At 54.5% G+C, this 19,688-nt stretch overlaps 8 protein-coding genes across 8 annotated transcripts; 4 read left to right on the top strand and 4 right to left on the bottom strand.

The window, feature by feature from the left end:
• The first annotated feature begins 238 nt into the window (after positions 1-238).
• On the top strand, positions 239-2,533 carry B0H18DRAFT_975469 (CDF-like metal transporter). The gene is made up of 14 exons (XM_048044073.1): positions 239-382; positions 437-616; positions 669-746; positions 801-858; positions 912-1,088; positions 1,143-1,149; positions 1,201-1,316; positions 1,366-1,473; positions 1,525-1,563; positions 1,613-1,638; positions 1,691-1,852; positions 1,910-1,918; positions 1,974-2,126; positions 2,177-2,533. Exons 1-14 carry the CDS (start codon positions 296-298, stop codon positions 2,195-2,197), a joined length of 1,221 nt encoding a protein of 406 aa, XP_047898979.1. The 5' UTR covers positions 239-295; the 3' UTR covers positions 2,198-2,533.
• An 861-nt stretch (positions 2,534-3,394) lies between these two features.
• Positions 3,395-4,328, top strand: B0H18DRAFT_868868 (inositol phospholipid synthesis and fat-storage-inducing TM-domain-containing protein; the record flags this gene model as incomplete). Its single annotated transcript, XM_048039972.1, has 2 exons — positions 3,395-4,148; positions 4,201-4,328. 2 exons carry the CDS (start codon positions 3,395-3,397, stop codon positions 4,326-4,328), a joined length of 882 nt encoding a protein of 293 aa, XP_047898978.1.
• A 312-nt stretch (positions 4,329-4,640) lies between these two features.
• B0H18DRAFT_1082182 (tetrapyrrole biosynthesis porphobilinogen synthase) lies at positions 4,641-5,846 on the bottom strand (the record flags this gene model as incomplete). The annotated part of the gene is made up of 5 exons (XM_048031495.1): positions 4,641-4,916; positions 4,973-5,060; positions 5,113-5,483; positions 5,539-5,785; positions 5,836-5,846. The coding sequence occupies 5 exons, from the start codon at positions 5,844-5,846 to the stop codon at positions 4,641-4,643; spliced, it is 993 nt and encodes a 330-aa protein (XP_047898977.1).
• A 516-nt stretch (positions 5,847-6,362) lies between these two features.
• On the bottom strand, positions 6,363-8,101 carry B0H18DRAFT_1114102 (uncharacterized protein; the record flags this gene model as incomplete). The annotated part of the gene is made up of 7 exons (XM_048033069.1): positions 6,363-6,717; positions 6,765-6,845; positions 6,899-6,914; positions 6,972-7,112; positions 7,766-7,870; positions 7,950-7,984; positions 8,040-8,101. 7 exons carry the CDS (start codon positions 8,099-8,101, stop codon positions 6,363-6,365), a joined length of 795 nt encoding a protein of 264 aa, XP_047898976.1.
• A 1,152-nt stretch (positions 8,102-9,253) lies between these two features.
• B0H18DRAFT_1082181 (actin-like protein ARPC3) lies at positions 9,254-10,112 on the bottom strand (the record flags this gene model as incomplete). The annotated part of the gene is made up of 7 exons (XM_048031494.1): positions 9,254-9,398; positions 9,453-9,532; positions 9,616-9,657; positions 9,693-9,822; positions 9,880-9,917; positions 9,966-10,046; positions 10,110-10,112. The coding sequence occupies 7 exons, from the start codon at positions 10,110-10,112 to the stop codon at positions 9,254-9,256; spliced, it is 519 nt and encodes a 172-aa protein (XP_047898975.1).
• Positions 10,113-10,211: 99 nt separating this feature from the next.
• B0H18DRAFT_975448 (uncharacterized protein) lies at positions 10,212-11,932 on the top strand. Its single transcript, XM_048044072.1, has 10 exons — positions 10,212-10,273; positions 10,351-10,450; positions 10,477-10,549; positions 10,632-10,702; positions 10,756-10,784; positions 10,836-10,990; positions 11,020-11,409; positions 11,466-11,502; positions 11,557-11,679; positions 11,737-11,932. The coding sequence occupies exons 1-10, from the start codon at positions 10,252-10,254 to the stop codon at positions 11,760-11,762; spliced, it is 1,026 nt and encodes a 341-aa protein (XP_047898974.1). The 5' UTR covers positions 10,212-10,251; the 3' UTR covers positions 11,763-11,932.
• A 297-nt stretch (positions 11,933-12,229) lies between these two features.
• B0H18DRAFT_1114099 (homoserine O-acetyltransferase) lies at positions 12,230-13,847 on the top strand (the record flags this gene model as incomplete). Its single annotated transcript, XM_048033068.1, has 11 exons — positions 12,230-12,395; positions 12,445-12,473; positions 12,524-12,580; positions 12,633-12,653; positions 12,716-12,768; positions 12,821-12,902; positions 13,025-13,224; positions 13,303-13,314; positions 13,371-13,578; positions 13,639-13,717; positions 13,780-13,847. 11 exons carry the CDS (start codon positions 12,230-12,232, stop codon positions 13,845-13,847), a joined length of 975 nt encoding a protein of 324 aa, XP_047898973.1.
• Positions 13,848-14,180: 333 nt separating this feature from the next.
• On the bottom strand, positions 14,181-16,644 carry B0H18DRAFT_1101164 (FAD/NAD-P-binding domain-containing protein). Its single transcript, XM_048032514.1, has 8 exons — positions 16,097-16,644; positions 15,782-16,045; positions 15,645-15,736; positions 15,261-15,594; positions 14,660-15,157; positions 14,584-14,603; positions 14,386-14,524; positions 14,181-14,337 (listed from the first exon to the last, which is right to left on the bottom strand). Coding segments are annotated over exons 1-8 (1,668 nt in total). The 5' UTR covers positions 16,417-16,644; the 3' UTR covers positions 14,181-14,336.
• Positions 16,645-19,688: the final 3,044 nt, after the last annotated feature.

Genomic DNA, 19,688 nt, shown 5'->3' with positions numbered 1-19,688 from the left:
CAAGTGTCTGCCAATGCTCTTGCCACATGCGAGCGCTGTACGATGGTATGCATCGAGGATTGAGCCTTATAAGGACACCCAAGCAGCAGGTTGTAGACGAAGAGGACTGCCAGTGAGCGTTGCGAACGAGTTGCGAGTGCGTCGCGTCGGTGTCGCTCGAAGCAGAACCGCAACAGACGCCCGCGGAGATCGGGTGCGGAAATCGCCATCCTTCTTATTAGCGCCCGCTGGCGGCGTACTTACTTCGGCTCGTGGCTCTCGACAAGACCCCTTCCTCCCGTCCTCCCTCGCAGCCATGGTCATCACACAGACAAAAGACGCATTCTATCCACAGACACCCGTTTCGGGGACGATGCTGGTGGGTGCCAGCTCGACCGACTATGTAAGTCTCGCTGCCTCCTGTACACGAGGCGATGCACTCACCCTATCGCTCAAGGGAACAACTGTGAAGCACCCGAAGCAGAGGGACGAAGAACAAAGGGCAACCTCAGTCAGTTCTGAGCGCGCAGATCCTTATGCTTTCCGCGGAGCGTACATGACCGAGGAGGAACTGGACAAACTGCGGAGTAGGAAGTCGGGCAAACGGCTCGTCAAGTATCAACGCAAGCAAAATGACGTGGGTATCGTCTCTTCGCCCTTGCTCTTGTAACTGACAGTCGATCGTGCAGCTGATCAATGCGTTGCTGAAACCAATGGAAGAGCACACTGAGGAGGCACGAGCAGAAGAGGAGACCTCCCGCCTACCCGTAAGTTCTACGGCCACTCATCTCGCAATCATTGTGCCCAACTCTGCGTGCTAGATTCAAATTGCAATCTGGGCCAGTCTGATTGGGAATGCCGTTCTCTGCGCTCTGCAGCGTATGCCTCATCCTCGCTGTTCAACGATCAGGATGCTTACCATTGTTATCTAGTCTACGCCGCTATCACCTCCGGTTCACTCTCCCTGATCGCTACGTCGGTCGATGCGGTCTTCGACTTCGGCAGCAACGTTGTTTTGTACTGGCTGCACAAAAAGGCGGAGTCCATGGACACCAACAAGTGGCCAGTCGGTGGATCGCGACTCGAGACAATCGGCAATATCGTATACGGTACTGTCTACTTCTAGTCATTGTCGCGCATCATGCTCAGTACGACGTTTTCAGGATGCCTGTAGGTTTGCATGCCTTTCATTGGGGCACGGTTGACACGTTGCTCTGTAAGCATGAGCTCCGTCAACCTCGTTGTGCTCGTCGAATCGGTGCAAGAGCTCATTGAGCACTCTGGCGGCTCGGACTCGTTCCACATCCCGTCCTTGGTCGCGGTCGGCGCAGCGCTTGGTCGGTCTCTTGACACCATACGATTTTGCATACTGAACATCTCTTGTAGGCGTGAAGTTCTTGTTGTTCCTCTACTGCTCTTCTTTCCGTGCACAGTCGAGCCAGGTCCACGTGCTCTGGGAGGATCACCGAAATGACATCTTCATCAACGGCTTCGGTGCGCAACCTCGGCAACGCATAGTTCTTCGTTGACTAACGGCACATGCAGGTCTGCTCATGTCCGCTGGTGGCAGCAGATGGGCTTGGTGTAAGTTCCGACCCCCCTCTCCTCTCTCCCTCCACTTATCTTGCTACAGGGCTCGATCCTATGGGCGCCATCATCGTGAGTGCACGCGCTTCGCACTGTGCTGTGCCGCTTACGCTGAGTTTGTCAGCTTTCCGTCGGCGTCATTGGCGCGTGGGGCTACACGATTTACACGCAGTTCGAGCTGCTCGCGGGCAAATCCGCGCCGCACGACTTCATGCAGCTGCTCATCTACAACGCGATGACGTTCAGCGACGAGATCGAGAAGGTGGACACCGTCAGAGCTTACCACGTACGTTGTTCGCCCTTTGCCCTGTGTCTTGCATGCTGACTGTCCCTCACGATACAGAGCGGTCCTGTACGTTTCCACGCACGCGGTTTCGGTTTCGCCCCCCACTAACGGGTGACTGCAGAACTGGTTCGTCGAAGTGGACATTGTTATGGACGCGAACACGCCACTGTGGAAGGCACACGACATCAGCCAACAGCTCCAGGATAAGATCGAGATCCTCCCGAACGTCGAGCGCGCGTTCGTGCACGTCGACCACGAGACGACTCACGCTCCCGTACGTTGCCTGTTCGTCCATTTCTCTGCGTATCTGACGGCTGGGTGTAGGAGCATCGCAAGAACGTTTGAGAAGGATCGGCATGGAACGGCCATAGAGTGATCCTCCACACATAGACTCGACTCAACTGGACATTGCTCCGCATGCGCTGCCTTCTGTGCTGCTCAGACTATTTATACGTGATTTAGTTAGGCATTGCTGGACGGTCCTATGTCGTCATCCGTGGATCTGGCATCAGGATTAATCTTCGCGATACTGCCCATCCTTGCGCTTTCGCAAGGTGTTCTGTGGTTCGTCTTGTACTCATATAAAATGTTATCAGGAAACACATTGATCCGGTGGTAACACCACACAATGAACCGTATCTAGTTGCGCTCGATGCCTGCGGCCCTTGACAACACTCAGCATGGTGAGTGGTTGAACCTAACACATACGCAGCGCGTACATCTTGTCTCACGTACCCAACATGTAACTTGCCAAACGACAATTGAGCTGCCCCAGCCCTTTCCTGACACCGTCGCTTATTCCTATCTGCTTAACTGCCTCATGCATTGTTGCGGCCCACCGAAGTTCAAGCAGAAGAAGTTCGCGAGCAGTCGTCCATAAGGAGCATCTTGTACGCCTTGCAGGTCATCCAGTGGTTTGCAGTACCACGCGACTTGTATGTCCCGAAAGTGAGGCACTGTGGGCCTACGTAGGAACTCGCAGACGTAGCTAGGCAGTTGCGAGTCCGCGCGTCAGTGAAGAACTGCAGATGAGGTGCGTCGTAATTCGCCCTGGAACTTCGTTCTTACAGTGTTTTTACGGTCTGGACTGTATGTTGTGGATGTGGGATGTATGAATGAGAAGAGCAGGGCGGGCGTGCGGCGCGTCACGTCCACGTGGTCGCGTCGCGTCGTTGCGAGCAGCCCATTCCTGAGAATTAGCCACTAAGCCAGTTCCTTAACACATCACCTTCGATAACTCATGCGTCCAATCTTGTCATGGACCACCCATTTTGAGTGGTCCCGCTGAACCATTCCTTGGAAATATGCTGTATTCAGTGCTATTCTCGTGATACATTGTGGGCGCCTGTGGTAAGTATAGCTGGGTCGACCGAGCCATAGTGAGTACATCTACACGCTTTCCATATGTAGACGGACGTGTCTTAGTGCGTGTTCAATGGGCGTCTAATGAGGCGCGCGTGGTGATGACGTACTGTACTGACGCTGCACCGTCCACCAACACGCGCCGACCCTCGTGTACGACCCTTCTTCACTGCTGTCACCATGCCCGACCCCCGAATAGCTGCCCTCCTCACCATCACTGCCATCGTCGGCTTCGGCACGCTCTCCTCCATCGTCAACAACTCCTACCTCGACACCTCCAACCCCCTCCTCACCGCCCTCCCCCATCCGCTCCACGCGACGCACTACTTCGCGAACAAGAAGAACGTTCTCAACGTCTACTTCATCAAGCGCATATGGGGCTGGACGACCCTCGCCTTCGTCTTGCTCTTCTTCACCTCCCCGCCCACGACACGCAAGCTGCGAAGGCTCGCGCAATACGCCGCGGCCACGGCCGTCTGGCTCGGCTTCACGAGCTGGTTCTTCGGCCCCGCCGTGCTCGAGCGGCTCATCGTGAGCACGGGCGGCGAGTGCGTCGTGAACCTCCCGAGCGGCGAGGTCGTCGGCGTCCCGACCGAGTTCTGCTACACCAAGTCGACCATCAGCGCCGGGACCCATGCGAGCCTCTTCTCCGCGATGGTCGTCCTCCCTGACAATGACTTCCACGTCCGGCCGAGGCTCCGGAGGGGCCACGACGTGTCGGGCCACATATTCCTCCTCACGATGTCGATCCTGTTCCTCGTGGACCAGCTCCGCTCGTCGTTCGCGTCGTCATCGCCCAGCGTAGACAGGCGGTGGCCGCCGAACCACAAGTACGCCGTTGCCTTCAACGGTCTCATCATCCTCTTGGCCATGTTCGCGTCGTACACGACGAGCGTGTACTTCCACACTCCGTTCGAGAAGTTGACAGGCTACTGTGCGTCCCAAGCTGTACCGTCTCCGCCGCACGCTGACCTATTCCTCTGCAGTACTGGGCGTCGCTGGATTTGCAGTGACACAGATGCCTATGTTGCGCTTCAAAGCCGACCCCGCTGTATCGTCGGCGCGTCGCAACCTTGCTGGCCGAACAAATGCAGCCAAATCGAGACGAGACTGAAGACCTCCGTCGCATGGACAGGTCCATTGTGCGACATGCATGCTGTAGGACGATAGGACATCTTGGAAGTGTATCAGTAGTGCGCGTATGATGATGTGTTCACGGAATGAATGTCCAGACCGCTTCCCAGTCGCGCTGAGTTCCACTCTCAGTTGGGGCACTTCATGAGGATTCCATTGGATGCGATCACTGGGGCGAGGGTCTTCAGCATTCGCATGTCTACTTTTACAGCACTACAACACAGCAAGCATCACAATTTTTGCATTACACTACCACACCCAACATTCTTCCCTAGCATATATTTGCACCCCCTCAAGCCTCAAGCCAGTCCAGGAACTGCGGCGTGAAGTAGCTCAAGATGAGCGTGCACCCCGCGCGGGTGAGGCTCTCGCAACTCTCGAAAGCCATCGTTTTTAGGTCGTACACGCCCGCCCTCGCGCCCGCGACGATCATCGCGTACTCCCCGCTCACCTGGTAGCACGCAAGCGGGTGGTCGGGCGCGAGCTGCGCGGCGTCCTGGATGATGTCCAGGTAGGGCATGGCGGGTTTGACCATGACGATGTCTGCACCCTCAGCGACGTCGCGTTGCTTTAGGTGTGAGGCTGAGTAAATGGGAGTAAACCCGGGAGGGAAGAGGGACATACGATAGCACGACGAGCGAGGCCTTTGGCTTGCGGCGGGAGCTGGTAGCACTTGCGGTCCCCGAACGCAGGCGCGCTGCCTGCAGCGTCCCTACAACCGTCTCAGCACCCATCGTCGCCCACCCACCAACGCATACACTCACCGGAACGGGCCATACAGCGCGCTCGCGAACTTCGCGGAGTAGCTCATGAGCGTGCACCGGTTCGCGTAGCCGCCGTCGATGAGCGCACGCTTGATCGCGCGGATGCGGCCGTCCATCATGTCGCTCGGCGCGACGCAGTGCGCGCCCGCGCGCGCGTACGCGAGCGCGACCTCCGCGATGCGCGCCGCGGACTCCTCCGGGCGGAGCGTACCCGAGCTGTCCGCGCGGAAGAGCCCGCAGTGCCCGTGCGACGTGTACTCGCAGAGGCAGACGTCCGCGGCGATGTAGAGGCCCGGGAAGAGCGTGCGCAGGAGGCGGATCGCGGAGATGACGGGGCCCTCGGGGTCGTCGGCGGGCGTGCCGCGGTCGTCCTGCGTGCGGTCGGTGAAGGCGGTCGAGGCGCAGAGGCGGGCGGGGCAGACGCACCTTGTTGCACTTGAGGGGGACGCCGAACAGGATGACGCTCTGCAGGCCCTTCTCGACGAGCGGGCCGAGGAAGCCCTTGAGCTTGTTCACGCCCCAGCGACACTGGCCGGGCAGCGAGGCGATCTCGACGTGCGCGTCGGGGTCGTCGGTGATGAAGATGGGGTACATGAACATAGACTTTGTGAGCGGCCGCTTGGCCTGCCAGGACCGCGCGAGGGGGTGGTGGTATCCTCCCGCGAGCACGGATCTGCAGACGTTGAAGCCAACGCGAGGGATGGAGCGAGCGTGGTTACGTACGAGATCTCCATGACTGACTGTACTTCGGGCTGTGCGAGGTGGAGATGTTGTTCCAAGTTTTTGTTTGCTGCGATGAAGCTGCAGCTTTTGTTTTGGAGGGGATGAGGGGACTTGAAGGAAGTGGTACGAGGAGGGCGGCTCAGACTCGGAGGGTCCAGAGCGGCGTGATGTTATAGTACGACCGATCACACGATCGCGTCCGAGATCCTCCACTGGGCCGATCATACATAAATAAAGTCAGACGGTGCCACGGCCCTAGGCCTCCTCAGCTCCGCAGTCACTCTTATTCAGATCCAAGAGTCCACATGCTTTTCTACAGATTTGAAAGAAATGTCCCAAGCCAAAAGTTCCCCGGCACCAAGTCTATGACATTCACCAATTTTTCTCGTCCGACTCGCGAATTGTACAATCTGCGAAACTTTGCGGCACAAGCAGGTCGCAACCCTCGCAGCCCATGTCGATTGCCAAGCTCCAAAAAGTATACCCCGGTCCCAAACGACCTCATTTCGTGAATGCGACCATCGCCGCTAATTGCCCAATCCACCGAATCCAGGAGAGATGCCACTCCGCTCCTCTTCCACGATGCTGTAACTCACAGTATGACCACCAATACTCGACTCGCCCTCATTCGTAATGTTGAAGTCTTCCAACTCTTCAGTGCCGTCCTGCGTGTGCCCTGCGAAGTCAAGCTGCTCATCCAGCCCCAGCGCGAGAGAACCCCCGAGAGAGTTGAAGACAAGCGAAGCGAAGCGCGCCTCGGATGGCTCGGACTTGGTGTCGGTGGTGCCGTCGCTACGCAAACCGCTTGTTTCGCGAAGGTTAAGGAAGAAGCGAGACAGAAGTATGGTGTTGAGCCTGCCAGGTAGAAACCCATGAGTGTGGCTGTGTCATGCGATGAGCGATCAATGCATTGAAGGTCATGTACGCACGCAGTGGAGAAGGTGCTCGCCGCCTGTAGGACGTTCGTGACCCATAGGATCAGACAGATGATGTTGATTACCAGAAGAACCCTGGCGCCGGAACATCAAAAGATGCACCAAGGGTCGTCGTCGTGCAACCTCACCCAAAGTATACAGTACCTAGTCACTGCCGTGAGACTGATGATTTTACACAGGTGCCTAAAAAGCTCGGCTTACCATCTCGGAGAAGCAGTGTCACGATGGATGTTTTGACATTCATAGCATTAGCACTCCTTTGTATACCGTATGTCTCCTTCCAGGTGACAAGCAGCACGAGCAAGTCCACTGCGATGACGCACGTCCGAGTGGCAATCTCCACTGCATTTATGCCGTGATCAACATGCAACTAGCGAGTAAGGCGTGAATCCTTACACCTGGTAAGGGGCGGGCTCAATCGAGGTATCACATCTCATGCAATGAGGACAAACCTCGTTTCGGTATTCTGGGGGATCCGATTGTAAACGGCACAGCCTATGGGCGGGGGATAGACCTCCAAGACTAGTCCCCAGCAATAAGCCTGCAAACTCAGCCGGTGAGACGCAGAATGCTAAGACAACTATGGTGCTCACGACGTTCGTAGCAACAGGAACCAAGGAAACAAGGAATATGAAAGTCGGTATAGCCCACCCACGATTGTTAACTGCGTAGGTTCGCAAGGCGGAGATAGCTGCGCTGCCATTGAGTCTCGTAAACATAGTGAGCGAAGATAGACTACTTCACCTCCCCATAGTAGATACAGCGCACACAGAGCTGCACTGTCTGTCCTAGCGAGAATATAGTCACTGCAGCCAACGATTAGTGGATTTGCCCGTTGTGGACGGATAAATCCAGCGAGACCTCTGGAAAGTGACACCAAATTGTAAACGATCACTGTGAGCGGTGCAGAGATTTAGAGGATCATCGGAGTAAACGTACTTCACATGCCGTGGAAAGCCAACCGGCGATATTCGCCACTAACATGATAAGCGTACAGAGGTGCATGGATGCGTAGAGGAGCGTGACGCCAGACTTCTTACGGCGCCAGATATACTCGACCTCTGAGTCAAAGGTGAGGACACGGTCAAAGACGTATATCGCTGGGAAAGAAAGCGAGCACAGCGCGGATAATCAGACGGGCTCATTCGACAAAGGAGAGCAGCACAATGAAGAACTTACTGAAAGCGGCGAGCAGACAACGATAGAGCACAAGCCTACGCCGACGTCTTCAGCACACTGTCTCGCCAAATGACCAAACTGAAAGCTTACGAGCTTTGTATTTCGAGGATGAGCTCCGCTGTGAGAGAGGCCGACTCGGAGGACTCAGACATGATCGCAGCGATGATACCAAGCGAGTGGTGTAGGACGGTGCGCTTTCCATTTATGCTTCCCAGAGCATCGAAGGTACATGTCACCGACGTGCTCAGCAGTCGATTGAGTTTGGGCACTGGTAAGTTATACAGATAGCGAACTGTTTCTAACAGGCAAGGCGAGACACGTTGATCCACCTGTCTTGAGGTTGTCGTACCATCCATGGGATTGAGGGTTCCTGAAGCAGCTGAGTGGGTAACAAGGTTTCTGGGCGTGGTAAGTCGGGTCTGCCTGTGGGTAGACGTACAAAACATGCAGGTTGTCTATGCATGTGTATGCAGTGGTGGTGAGGTGGGGGGGGGGGGGGGGGCAAAGAGTATCGAGCCTATGACGTTCAACTTGCAGTCCCACTACGCGGTCGATTGTACTGGGCACTTTCTCTGCCTTCCTTCACAGGACCTACTCGAGACCTAAGGGAATGATCAGCTACACAGACATCAAGCGCCACCACATCGAAAATGCAAAGCGTGCGGGCCGTGCATGATGCATCTATGCCATGCCTACTTTGTGCCTGTTTTACTGACATTTGAACTGCCGATTTGACAGCGAAGCGTCGGCACATCGATGACCAAGGGCCAGCACTCCAGCACTTGTTGATGACTCGGAGCCGAAAACTCATACGGGCGGCGAATTTTTGTCGAAGCGCGAGATGGTACATAGACGTGTTGTTCCGAGGAACTGTCAAGACGCAAGGAGAAAGACATGCCATCATCCAAGAAGCATTGAATCTGCCTCTATTAGGCACTGTCAAGCCTGCAAGTATGAATGAGGATGTTGTTCAGGCACGTATATCAATGAACTGACCGGTGTTCGCTTATGGAAACGCTCCAACCACAAAGCTGCGATATGTGGACCTAGGTTTGACGTAGGCACAGCTAAGTGTGTTGAAGTCAGAGCGCAGTGCCACCAAGACGCCAACCCCCCCCCCCCCCCCCCGTCTACCATCCAGGTTGCCGTGTAATACAATATTCCGCATTCTTGTAAGTTATACATTGTATGCCGCCACGAACCGTGTAACGGGCCTAGCACGCCGAAGATATTTGCTACCGGGGGCGCAATAGCGTTGCACCGAATTTCATTACCATGCCGCAGTAGTGTTCTCATGAATTGAACTACGAATAGCTGTCAGTATCTCCATCTTTGAGCCAATAGGAAATGGGACACACCGCGGTCAAGTATGATTCCGCGACGACACGAGCACGAGCATTCAAGCTGAGCTTCATCTCACTGATCTCCTTGTCCACTTCTTCCATGAACCTAACAGAACGTGCACATAAGTCATCGCACAGTAGACTACCGAGGAACGCGTACTGGATGATGAAGTCGACTATCTTGTGCTTGAGCATGATGTCGGTGTGGTTGTTGGTGATCAGGAACGAGATGTCATAACCCTACAGCACGCATTCGCCAATGCAATGGCGACGACGCATGTCATTGAATATGAAGCATCGTCATTAACGAGATCGGTGCGCACCTTGACTGGCTTTCTCCGCAGCACGACGAAGCTCTCCGCTCTCTGCATCATGAACCGAGTGAATTGTGGCACAATACACGCTCGATCTCGTCTGCCTGCTTGATCTTGATGCTCAGTCGGATAGAGTTGATGGCAGACTCGATGAGCACGCGCTCGTTCTCATTGCGAGAGATCGTGAGGGGGTTGAGGAGCACTTCCTTCGATTGCCTGCGCGAACATCAACGTCAGAGGGACGATAGACTCGGAGCGACGCTCGCCTCTCACCCAACTTCGACCTCAGGTTTGTTGTGTCGCTCAACGACCTACACCGGAGGTCAGATCGATGCTAGTCTAGGCGAAACAGACAGTACCTGCGATGCGAAGTCCTCTAGTGTCAACGCAGCGGTCAGAGTCGATCGCACCGCTGCGAGATATGGCCTGAGAGTATTAGACTGTGTGCATCACGCAGACGTCGGTCAGGACACGGCCGTGGGCATAACGAGTTGCGCACGCACCATGATGGCTCGGTATAAGGCGGGTTGGCAGGACGCGATTCGAGCGGAGATTGGTCCCGTGCCGCAAGCTGCTCGACGCGTCTTTGGGCGCTTACCGAAACTTTTCTTTCCAGGTCTACGCATCCTACTCTTCATATTCAAAATGCCCACCGCTGTTGCTATTGGTGCGTGAAAACACATTGTTTACGCGTCGTGCGCGCATTTGAACTCACAGGAATATCTCTACAATAGGAGTCTGCAGGTAAGCCCGGAGAGGATGGGATCTCGTCCTTCGTCCCGCAGAGCGACCTCCGGATAACAAACGTCGCACTCGGGTCCGAGTTGGAGGACGAGAAAGCTCGGTCAACGCTGAAAGTTCACTACGTAGTCTGAGTGCACCGAGTGACGATGAGGACGAGGAGAGCGAAGACGAGGAGAAGAGTGTGCAGCTAGTGGACACGGTGCTGCTTCACTCACGCCTGGAAAGGTATGGAATGTACTCTCATGCTACTGTATATATCTGATTTTGAGCATGTTCCGTAGATTGAGCAGGCCACTGTGGACTTGATCTTGGAGGAAGATGTGGAGGTTCTCTTCGAAGTTGTAGGCAAAAAGTAAGTACGCATATTCTTCACGTGCAGCATGCCTGAAGACTGACATGTGGCAGTACCATCTACCTCACTGGCAACTACATCGGTAAGCTGATGCTATTGCGCGAGTGGCTACTGACACTCACGCCGAAAACAGATCAAGGGCCACCAGGTGGTATGCCTTTCGGTGATTCGGAGGATGAGGACGACTCAGATATGGAAGGCTATGACCTCCGAGAGATCAGCTCGGACGTTGAGATCAACCCTGAGGAGCTGGACATCCCCAGCGACGACGACGATCGCTTCGAGGAGGTCCACGACGAACTGGCGGCCAAGTCGAGAGTAAGAAACGCCCCCGCGAGTCGGACGCGATGGAGACCGACGGCGGCGAGGAGAAGCTCTCGAAGTCCCAAATGAAGAAGCTGAAGAAGCTGAAGGCCGAGGGGGGCAAGGCTGTTACGACCGCTGATGAGACGACACAGGCGAAGGCAAATGGTACGCCTGCGCCGGAGAAGACGGAGAAAAAAGAGAAGAAAGAGAAGAAGGAGAAGAAAGAGAAGAAAGAGAAGGAGCATGTTAGCAAGGAGCAAGAGTTGAGTGGCGGCGTCAAGATCGTTGATTCCAAAGCCGGCGAGGGTCCTAAAGCGAAGAATGGAGACACACTTTCCATGCGGTACATAGGCAAACTTCAGAACGGCAAGGAATTCGACTCGAACAAGAAGGGCGCGCCGGTGAGTGGTAGCTTGAACGCAGTGCAGTAGTGAGGAGGCCTAATTGAGGGGCGTAGTTCCGCTTCCGCCTAGGCAAGGGCGAGGTCATCAAAGGTTCATCCCGCACATTGAAAAGGTTGTTGCACTCATTGACGTTTGTCTTCCTAGGCTGGGACATCGGTATCGCCGGTTTGCAAGTTGGTGGGGAGCGCAAAGTCATTGTCCCTCCGAACATGGGCTACGGATCCAAGAAGATGGCAGGTATCCCTGCAAACTCCACTCTCATCTTCGGTACGTGCTGGGAGACCTTTCTCTGCGTAGCAGTTCCTCATGCTATGCCTCCTACAGAGGTCAAGTTGGTGAAGATCAACTGAGCTTCCGGTCTTGACATCCCATCATCTGCACATCTCACCCTTGAGCCAATTCACAGCTCAGGACAAAATATTGTATGTCTTGCTTAGTTGCCATCCGCGCCTGGGGATTGGTGCGTCGCTACGCGCAATGGCATAAGCAAACAGGCTGTCTCTTGATAGTCTCTTGGTGGTATTAGTATCTGTGGTGTGAAGCGAACTGGTGCGTTCATGATAAGCAGGTAAGTGCCACCCTAGCGATCCTATTGCTGTGAGAAGTCGGCTACATCTCTCGCAGTTGACGTCGTATATCCCGACGGTCGTCCGTTACGAACTTTCTCTCAGGCCCGTCTGCTCGTATAGCAGCGTGAGATACCACGAGACTTATAGATAAATCGCCTCTCAGCATATCTGCCCTCGCATATATTGCCCTCGAACGCATTCTGCGACGCAGGCTTAGCCCACTATCGAAGAGCCCCACTATATGAGCCATGTCGACTATTCCTTCATTCGAGATCAAGTACTTCCACCATGGACGATTCAAAGTCGCCGGAGGGGTACTTCCGGATGCCGTCACTGCGTATCAGACGTTTGGCAACCCCGCGAATCCTTGCATCGTCTTCCCAACATGCTACGGCGCACAGCTGAGACTTGATAGTGCGTTACATGTACGCTCATACGGATTGAGAGGATTGACGCAGAGCAGGCCAGCTTTACCTTGTCGGTGAAGATAAGGTTGGTGCTCTCCCGCCGTTGTTCGAACCGAGAACGAGAACTATCTCTAGGCTCTCGATCCTAGGAAGTACTTCATAGTGACGTTCGCCCTGTTCTGCAATGGAGAGGTATGAATATCTATCCACCTCTATTCCACACAGATTGACGAGAAGTATGAAGTCGTCATCACCGTCTAACACAGTGAGTATTTCGAACGGTTCAATGGCAAGAGTCGCGAAGTAATGTAGAGTCACCGATTGAAGCAACCGCCGTACAACGGACCCTACTTCCCCTTGGTGTCATATGAAGATAACATGTATGTACGCTGCGATTCGGCCAAAGTTGTATAAGCTGACGGGTCTTGGAAGTCGTGCGCAGTATGCGGTGTTACAGAGCCTCGGCGTGAACAAGGTGTACTGTGCCATCGGATTTTCCATGGGTGGTCAACAGGTTTGTGCGGCAGTATCTCACAGTGGACAATGCGCTCATAAAATATGTAGGCTTATCACTGGCCGTCGTGTACCCCGACTTCGTTGAAAGGGTAGTCGTCATCTGCTCATCTGCGAAACGAGCCCGCACAACAAATGGTGAACGTTGAGGAGCTAGACGTCAAGGACGATTGCAACTCATGGCATCATCACAGCTTCCTCGAGGGCCCGAAGAATGCGATGAAGGCGGCGAAGGACTTCGATGACGGCCACTACAAGAGTACTCCTCAGCACGCTATCAGAGCCTTCGGTCGGGCGTACAGCGCTTGGGCTATGGACAGGCGGTATGGCCTCTACCTTACTTTCAGCCCTCAATATCGCTCATATCTGAGTCTCTAGTGGTTCCGACAGCACTTATACAGATACAACGGCCTGTGAGCGACCTGGCTAGGCTGCGAGGATGCTGATACTTAGCCCGGCTTTCCCACAGCTATCCCACAATGGAAGCCTGGCTTCGTGAAGCTTGGGAGGGGCGCTACATCATGTATTGGGACGCGAACGACATGATTGCGCTGCTCCTCACCTGGCAGAACGGAGACGTCTCCGTTGTCCGTGATGGCGGGGATTTCGAGACCTGTCTGCGTTCTATCAAGGCGAAGGCGTTGATCATGCCCTGCAAAACAGACCTGTATTTCTGCGTGGGTAGCCTCCATTGTCTGCAGATATGTTACAGAGTTAACTAAGCACTGCGCTGTCAGCCCGAGGACAGCGAAGTCGAGGTCTCTCTGCTTCAGGATGCGAGGCTCACTGTGATTGACAGTGTATGGGGTCATGTTGGTGAGTTCGCAGTCTATACACGAGCGGTACTCGATTGCTCAACGTTCGGGATCACGTCGCAGCGGGAGGCAGCGCCAACCCAACTGACGTCCAATTTATAACTGCGAAGATCAAAGAGTTTTTGAATTAGGCGATTCCGACGTGCCCGGGAAGGACTGTCATAGTGCCCCGTGCCCAACTCGCGAGGAGGAGCGGCGTTGATCAGGGACAGGGTCGACTGTGTATAAGTAGGATGGGATAACCGAGATGAACGGACTTCTTCCTTCGCCTCATGCTTCCAAAACACCCGACTTGTAGCCTCGTTTCGAAGTCGTTCTTAGTGGCGCAGATCAATGCTCAGTCCTTCGATTCGATTCAGTGGAACTGTAGCGAGTCTATTCCGATCATCGCTACCTAAAGGACCGCCGGCAAAGGTTCACGGCACTTGAAGCTGGTTGATCGTCGCCCAGCCGGTTGATTTCATGTGTAGTGAGATGCTCGCTCAGTTGGAATTGAATGCAGCACGCTAACTTTTGACATGGAAGCGAGACACGATGACTGCATCCTCAATGCATACACGACGAGACTGACAGCGATACCGCCGTTGTTTACGCAAACAATCCTTTCCTATCCTCCTTCCTCTGAGGCGCCCATCAGTATCTATAATCACGACAGCTTCGACCACTTACCATGCGTACACCGTGGCTGCGGCCAAGTACATCCTGAAAAGGCGCTCGCAGTCTTCGTCGCCGTGGAACGGATACTCAGCCCCCAGGCGATACGCAGCTGCGAAGCCGGACGTGACAGCCAGTTCGTGCATGTTAAGGACTGAGAGATATGATGTGTCAGTTCCGCCAGGTTGGTGCACGATGGGATCGCAGACATACCAGACCAAGCTCCGGCGAAGCTGCGGTAGGTTACATCATGGACACAGCACATAGGAATAATATAGAGAACGCTCACTGTGTGTGGTTCTTGCCGTTGATCCACATCATCCAGGGAACAGTGCCCGCGTAATGCTGCCAGCGATGACTCTGCTGCTTCCACCACTTCTCGTAGATCTTTTTCTCAGGGTTGATGTCCTTCCACGTCCACAAATCCTGCGACCCGTCGCGATCCAGGAAGATGGTCTGGAAAACGTGCTGTTCCAGCGGAGGCTCCGGGCGCTCGTCTGCGTCCTTGCCCGTGCGTGCTTCTGCGCCAGCCTCACCCTTGCTGGAATCCTGCGCTTCCCGAGTGACCTCCGCGCGTTCGCACTCGTTTCGATGGTTTGACCTATCCTCGGGGTCAATGGGGCCGGCAGGTTTCTCGCCCCGAAACTGCGGCTGATAATGCGTCAGATCGAAGCTCATTTCGATCTTCGCCTTGTCTTGAGGGTACTGCATGGTGTAATACAGCGGTCGGAAGTTGTCTCTCGCGAACTTGAAGGATTCTTCTGTCTCCTGACGTTCCTGCGCAGAGCTGCTCGCCTCCAGTGGCGCGTTATGGGAAGAGTCGTATTGCGTCTCGTAATACTTCCGAATGGTTCAATGGAGACGAACTACGATAACTTTTGAATGCATACCTTCCGCATATAATCCAATCATTATGAGTGATGGTTACGTCGTACAGATACTTGACGTTGCCGAGGACCTTGCGCTCCATCCATGTCGACTGTTTACCTAGCAGCTTCAGGCAAGAGTCTGCGTCGATAGCCAAGATGAGCTCGTCAAAGAACTCTTCCTCGAAGCTCTCTTGACCGTCGATGGACGTCTTCAATTTGATGTGAACAGGGCCTGAAGCAGCGGCACCGCCTTTCTCGTGACGTGACATCACCTCAACGACTTCATGACCAAGTCTGAACGTGACGTTGCCGCGTGAAGCCGCTTCACCTTCCAAGCTTGGTAGACATCGTGCAGCTGATTGAGTGGTGAGAAACGAATAAGCCCTCGCCAGAATTACCGGTCACCTTGGGGAACGCCAGCATAGTCGGGATACTGCCAACAGACTCTTCTCTGAGTATTCGAAGAGGCGCATGCTAGGATCTTTGAACACCCGTTCCTTGACCATATTAATACCGTGCGAAGTGACTGTATGGCAGCTTACGAGGATCGCAGATGAAATATACGGCGTTTGGTTGCCCGTCCCGAAGAAGAGCGCGACCAAGGGTACACCATCTTGTCTCCAAAGTCTTTGGAGAAGCCGAACATTTTCAACATCGTGTGGACGGGGATCATCGCAAAGACAGGTTCGAACTTCTTGATTATGGATAGCGCAGTCCCGAACTTCTTGATATCGCCCTGGAATTGAGCGACGAGCGATGTCGGGTAGACGTTCGTCCAAAAGTCTTTGTCTTTGCCAAAGCTGATTCTGGAGAGGAATTTGAATCACAACTCCAAATACTACGGTGAATGAACTTACTGCATCCCCACTTCAGTCGCTTCGAAGCCGAGCATTCTGAAGATCCGCAAGGTATTCGCGAACACAGGGCTACAACCTTGGACGCCGTCGTTGATGTACGCGGCCCCGTACTTGTCAGCGTCAATGTCGATTGACGTCGCCATACCGCCAGCAACGTCCTGTTTATCGAACACCGTCACCTGGTACCTTTCGGGATGCCTGCTCAGCGCGTACGCAGCCGACATCCCTGAAGCCCCAGCGCCGACGATGCAAACGCGTTTCGGAGCAGGAGTAGACATGGTTGTGGTAGAAGAGAGAGAGGAAGTACAGACCCTGGCCATTCGTGAGTGCCCTCCGAGGCTGGCATGTCGATCCCGCCTGCATAGACGTCAGCCGCCGTCCATACTCGAACACCTCCCGATCCTGCGCCCGAGTCCCGCCTGGCTGCACGTCATACACGTGATCGTCCGTCCATTGTCTGCCGTCGTTGTGAAGTGAGCCATCGACCAATGTCTCAGGCTGGACTCAGTACATCCGAGTCGTTGTGGCGGAGGTCGTGTGGATGAGCGCCGTTTCAGTAGAAATCCAATTGTGCTACTCACCGGTACACCACACACCTGACATGACGGTATTTGAAAATGGTATATGAAAGGCAGTGGTCTGACTGCACGGCATGGGATTCCGATGCGCAGCAATTGTCGGATGGTACAACCCTCGATGAGCAACGAAGACCAGCCTGGGAGCACCACTGCGGACAAAACGAGACTCGTAGATGAAAGCAATGCTGTAGCGAAACGGACGTAGCACGCGCGGTGTCTGTTCGAGACACGTAATTGTGACTGGAGCAGAGGGCATCCTCGGCGTCTGCGTCAAGGCGTTTCTCAATAACTTGCTGTCCTCGCGTGAATTTCGTCCGATGGCTGTCAGTATGACAGTCGATCGTCGAACGAAGCTGCCGGTCTTGACATGCAACAAGGGTCCAGATGCACGACTCTGAGTCGAGTCAGTTGAGGATACACCGCGAAGTGGAGAATGCCGCGGGTCCTCTTGAAGTTGAGGGTAATTCACGTAGGCGCCGCGATAGTCAGTCTGGCCACGCTGACTACATCCCTCCCAGAGTCGTGCACGGAGAACCTTGTGTCAGTGCAAAACACGAGAGCGATATGAATGCTTCCGTACTCACATATACGACATACTGCTGCGCCGTCTCGCGGGGCCACCACAGTAAATCACCACGCATCTACAGTGCCCGAACGTACCCTTGCTCAGCTGCCGCAAAGGCCCGTTTGTGGTCTACCTCCGAAGTGCTTGGAGACCCATGATTCTGCGCGAAGGGAACAGATCGATTACAGTGTTAAAACGCGAGGAGCCACGACATGCATATGCGCGAGCAGGCCACCGAGAGACGTGCTGCTGAGTATGAGCGGTGCCAACACCGCGCGGAGTCCAAATTCATCTCAGCTTTTGCAGCCGGATCACCTGTGTGCCCGGTAGAAAGTTGCCGGAGAAGTACTAGCGCGTCGACGATCAACGTGAACATGACGGACTCCCGGGCCTCTGCTCGGAGGGTGACGAATAAGTCAACAAATCCAATGTGAGTTGAACAACATCAATCACGACATGCCTCGACGGGGGGACGCACGATCAACCCCTCGGCGGTGCTACTCCTGTTCTCGAGGCATCCGGGGTGAAACATACAACCACCAGGAGCATCAGTATTGCGATGTATAAAAAGGGGCGAGGAGGCAGCGGTGACCGAGCACTCACCACCTCCACTCCCCATCTCAGACATTCGCACAGCGCCCCTCCGAACAATGCGCCTTGTGCCGACCGTTCTCGGCTACTAGGGTAGATTCTACTCACCGGGTGCGTCGTATATTCAACTGTCTCCCCACGTCTCGGCTTCACAGTGCAACGACACATGAAGTCAAGTGCTCGAGTCTCGACTGAGGTTCGGAAACATGCAACCCACCGCATGGTCTTTACTGACCGATGGTATTCTTGTCCTTCAGGATCCTGTGTATGTGCGATGTTTCGTCTGGCTAATACCATATCATCTGCACCTACGGTTCCAGGGAGGAGACGACCACCGTTCACCGGTCTGATGGTTTCCTTCTCATGGGCCGTGCTCTGGTGCTTCCTTGGGTGCAAGGAAGCACTAGGGCACGTACCATGAGAATGGAAGAGATCAGACCAGCGCGCGATTCGCGCTGTTCGCTCGTGAACTGTCGTTGACTTCAAGTCAGTTCGAAATGGAGTTAAAGTTTCATTGAAGACTCGCCACAAAGTGAGTGGATTTGCTTGCGTCAATGTGAATGCAGCACCTCGCAACACGCAGGACAGTCTAAAACGGTGGTGTTAGCTCGAGCGGCCTTTCGCGCACAACAGTGCGAAGGTATACTCACCAGAGCGTGACGCTATACTCTGCTACCTTCCTTTGCTTGATCTTGGTATGCCTGACTGCGGCGGTGGTACTTGCAAAGGGTGCTAATGGTTCCGTTTACTGACACGTTCACTGGCGAGATCAGCAACATAGACACGCAAGCGTCATCTCGCTGGTGAGTCTGCTTAAAACGATTATCGTCTTCCCGCGCCTTGCTGATATGGCGTCAGGATCGTAGCATATAAGCTCGGCGCGCTGTGTGAACGCAAGGAAGGACGGCCAATCCTGTTCAGTCAATACAGCTGTGCCGGAGGCTATCTCAGGCGGGGACGGCGATGTCCGCTCGGGAGATATGTCAGAAAAGGTGCCCGTACTGGGCTCCCGAGCTGTGATGCTTGTTGACCGTGGAATATAATCGCAGCAGATGCCAGCCTCGTGATCCTTTTTACAGGCAAGGCGAGAGCTACGTGGAAGACGGAAATGAAAAGGCCTTCCTTGCCAAGTCTTGCGCACCCTGAAACTCCTTAGAAGGTCACGTAAATCTGGTGCGCCCAAACAGCCGGCGGCGTGATCGTCTCCGGCAACTCTCGCGTCGCGACATACTACTATTCGCACTTCAGCCCCGTTATCCTTTGCTTTTATGTGAGGTGCTAGACTGCATGATGAACTAGTATGCCAGGACGGCGGTGGCCGAATGAGTCGAGGACAATATATTCGTCACCGTCGGTATGTCTCCAGAGCTCAATTTTTCTGCGCATCTTCGTCCTTATGCGACCAGTAGGTCCTTGTGACGTGAAACCACCAAGTACAGCCCATGCAAGTATGCCAGGTCGACATTCCTTTCTTCTGAGGCGTGCACCCGTAGGGGTGACATGGAGAGCGCCATGGTGTCGGAGGCTGGCAGTGGTTGGAAGGTCGCGGCGGTGGACAGAGTCATTGGAAGATCGCGTCAGTGCAGAGAGCCGTTGGAAGGTTGACTCATCATGTGCGTCCTTCATTCCATACTCAGACCCGAATAGTCTCAAGTCGGCTTGATAGGCCTAGCCAGTAGCCTGCTGGCACGAGAGCGACGTCGTTGACCGTGATATGCTTCCATCGTACGAGGACCTACTACTGGCTCAAGTGCTCCTGCCACAGTAATCTTCTCGACAGAACAGCTTTACGGCAGTGACCCATTCCGTTTCGCGCATGTGAACAGACATATCATGTAGGATTATGCTCTGGGAATGG

Source organism: Fomitopsis serialis (assembly GCF_022376445.1).
Source record: "Fomitopsis serialis strain Sig1Antser10 chromosome Unknown B0H18scaffold_4, whole genome shotgun sequence".
In the NCBI taxonomy this organism is placed as follows: domain Eukaryota; kingdom Fungi; phylum Basidiomycota; class Agaricomycetes; order Polyporales; family Fomitopsidaceae; genus Fomitopsis; species Fomitopsis serialis.
This window is presented reverse-complemented; position numbering and strand designations above follow the sequence as displayed.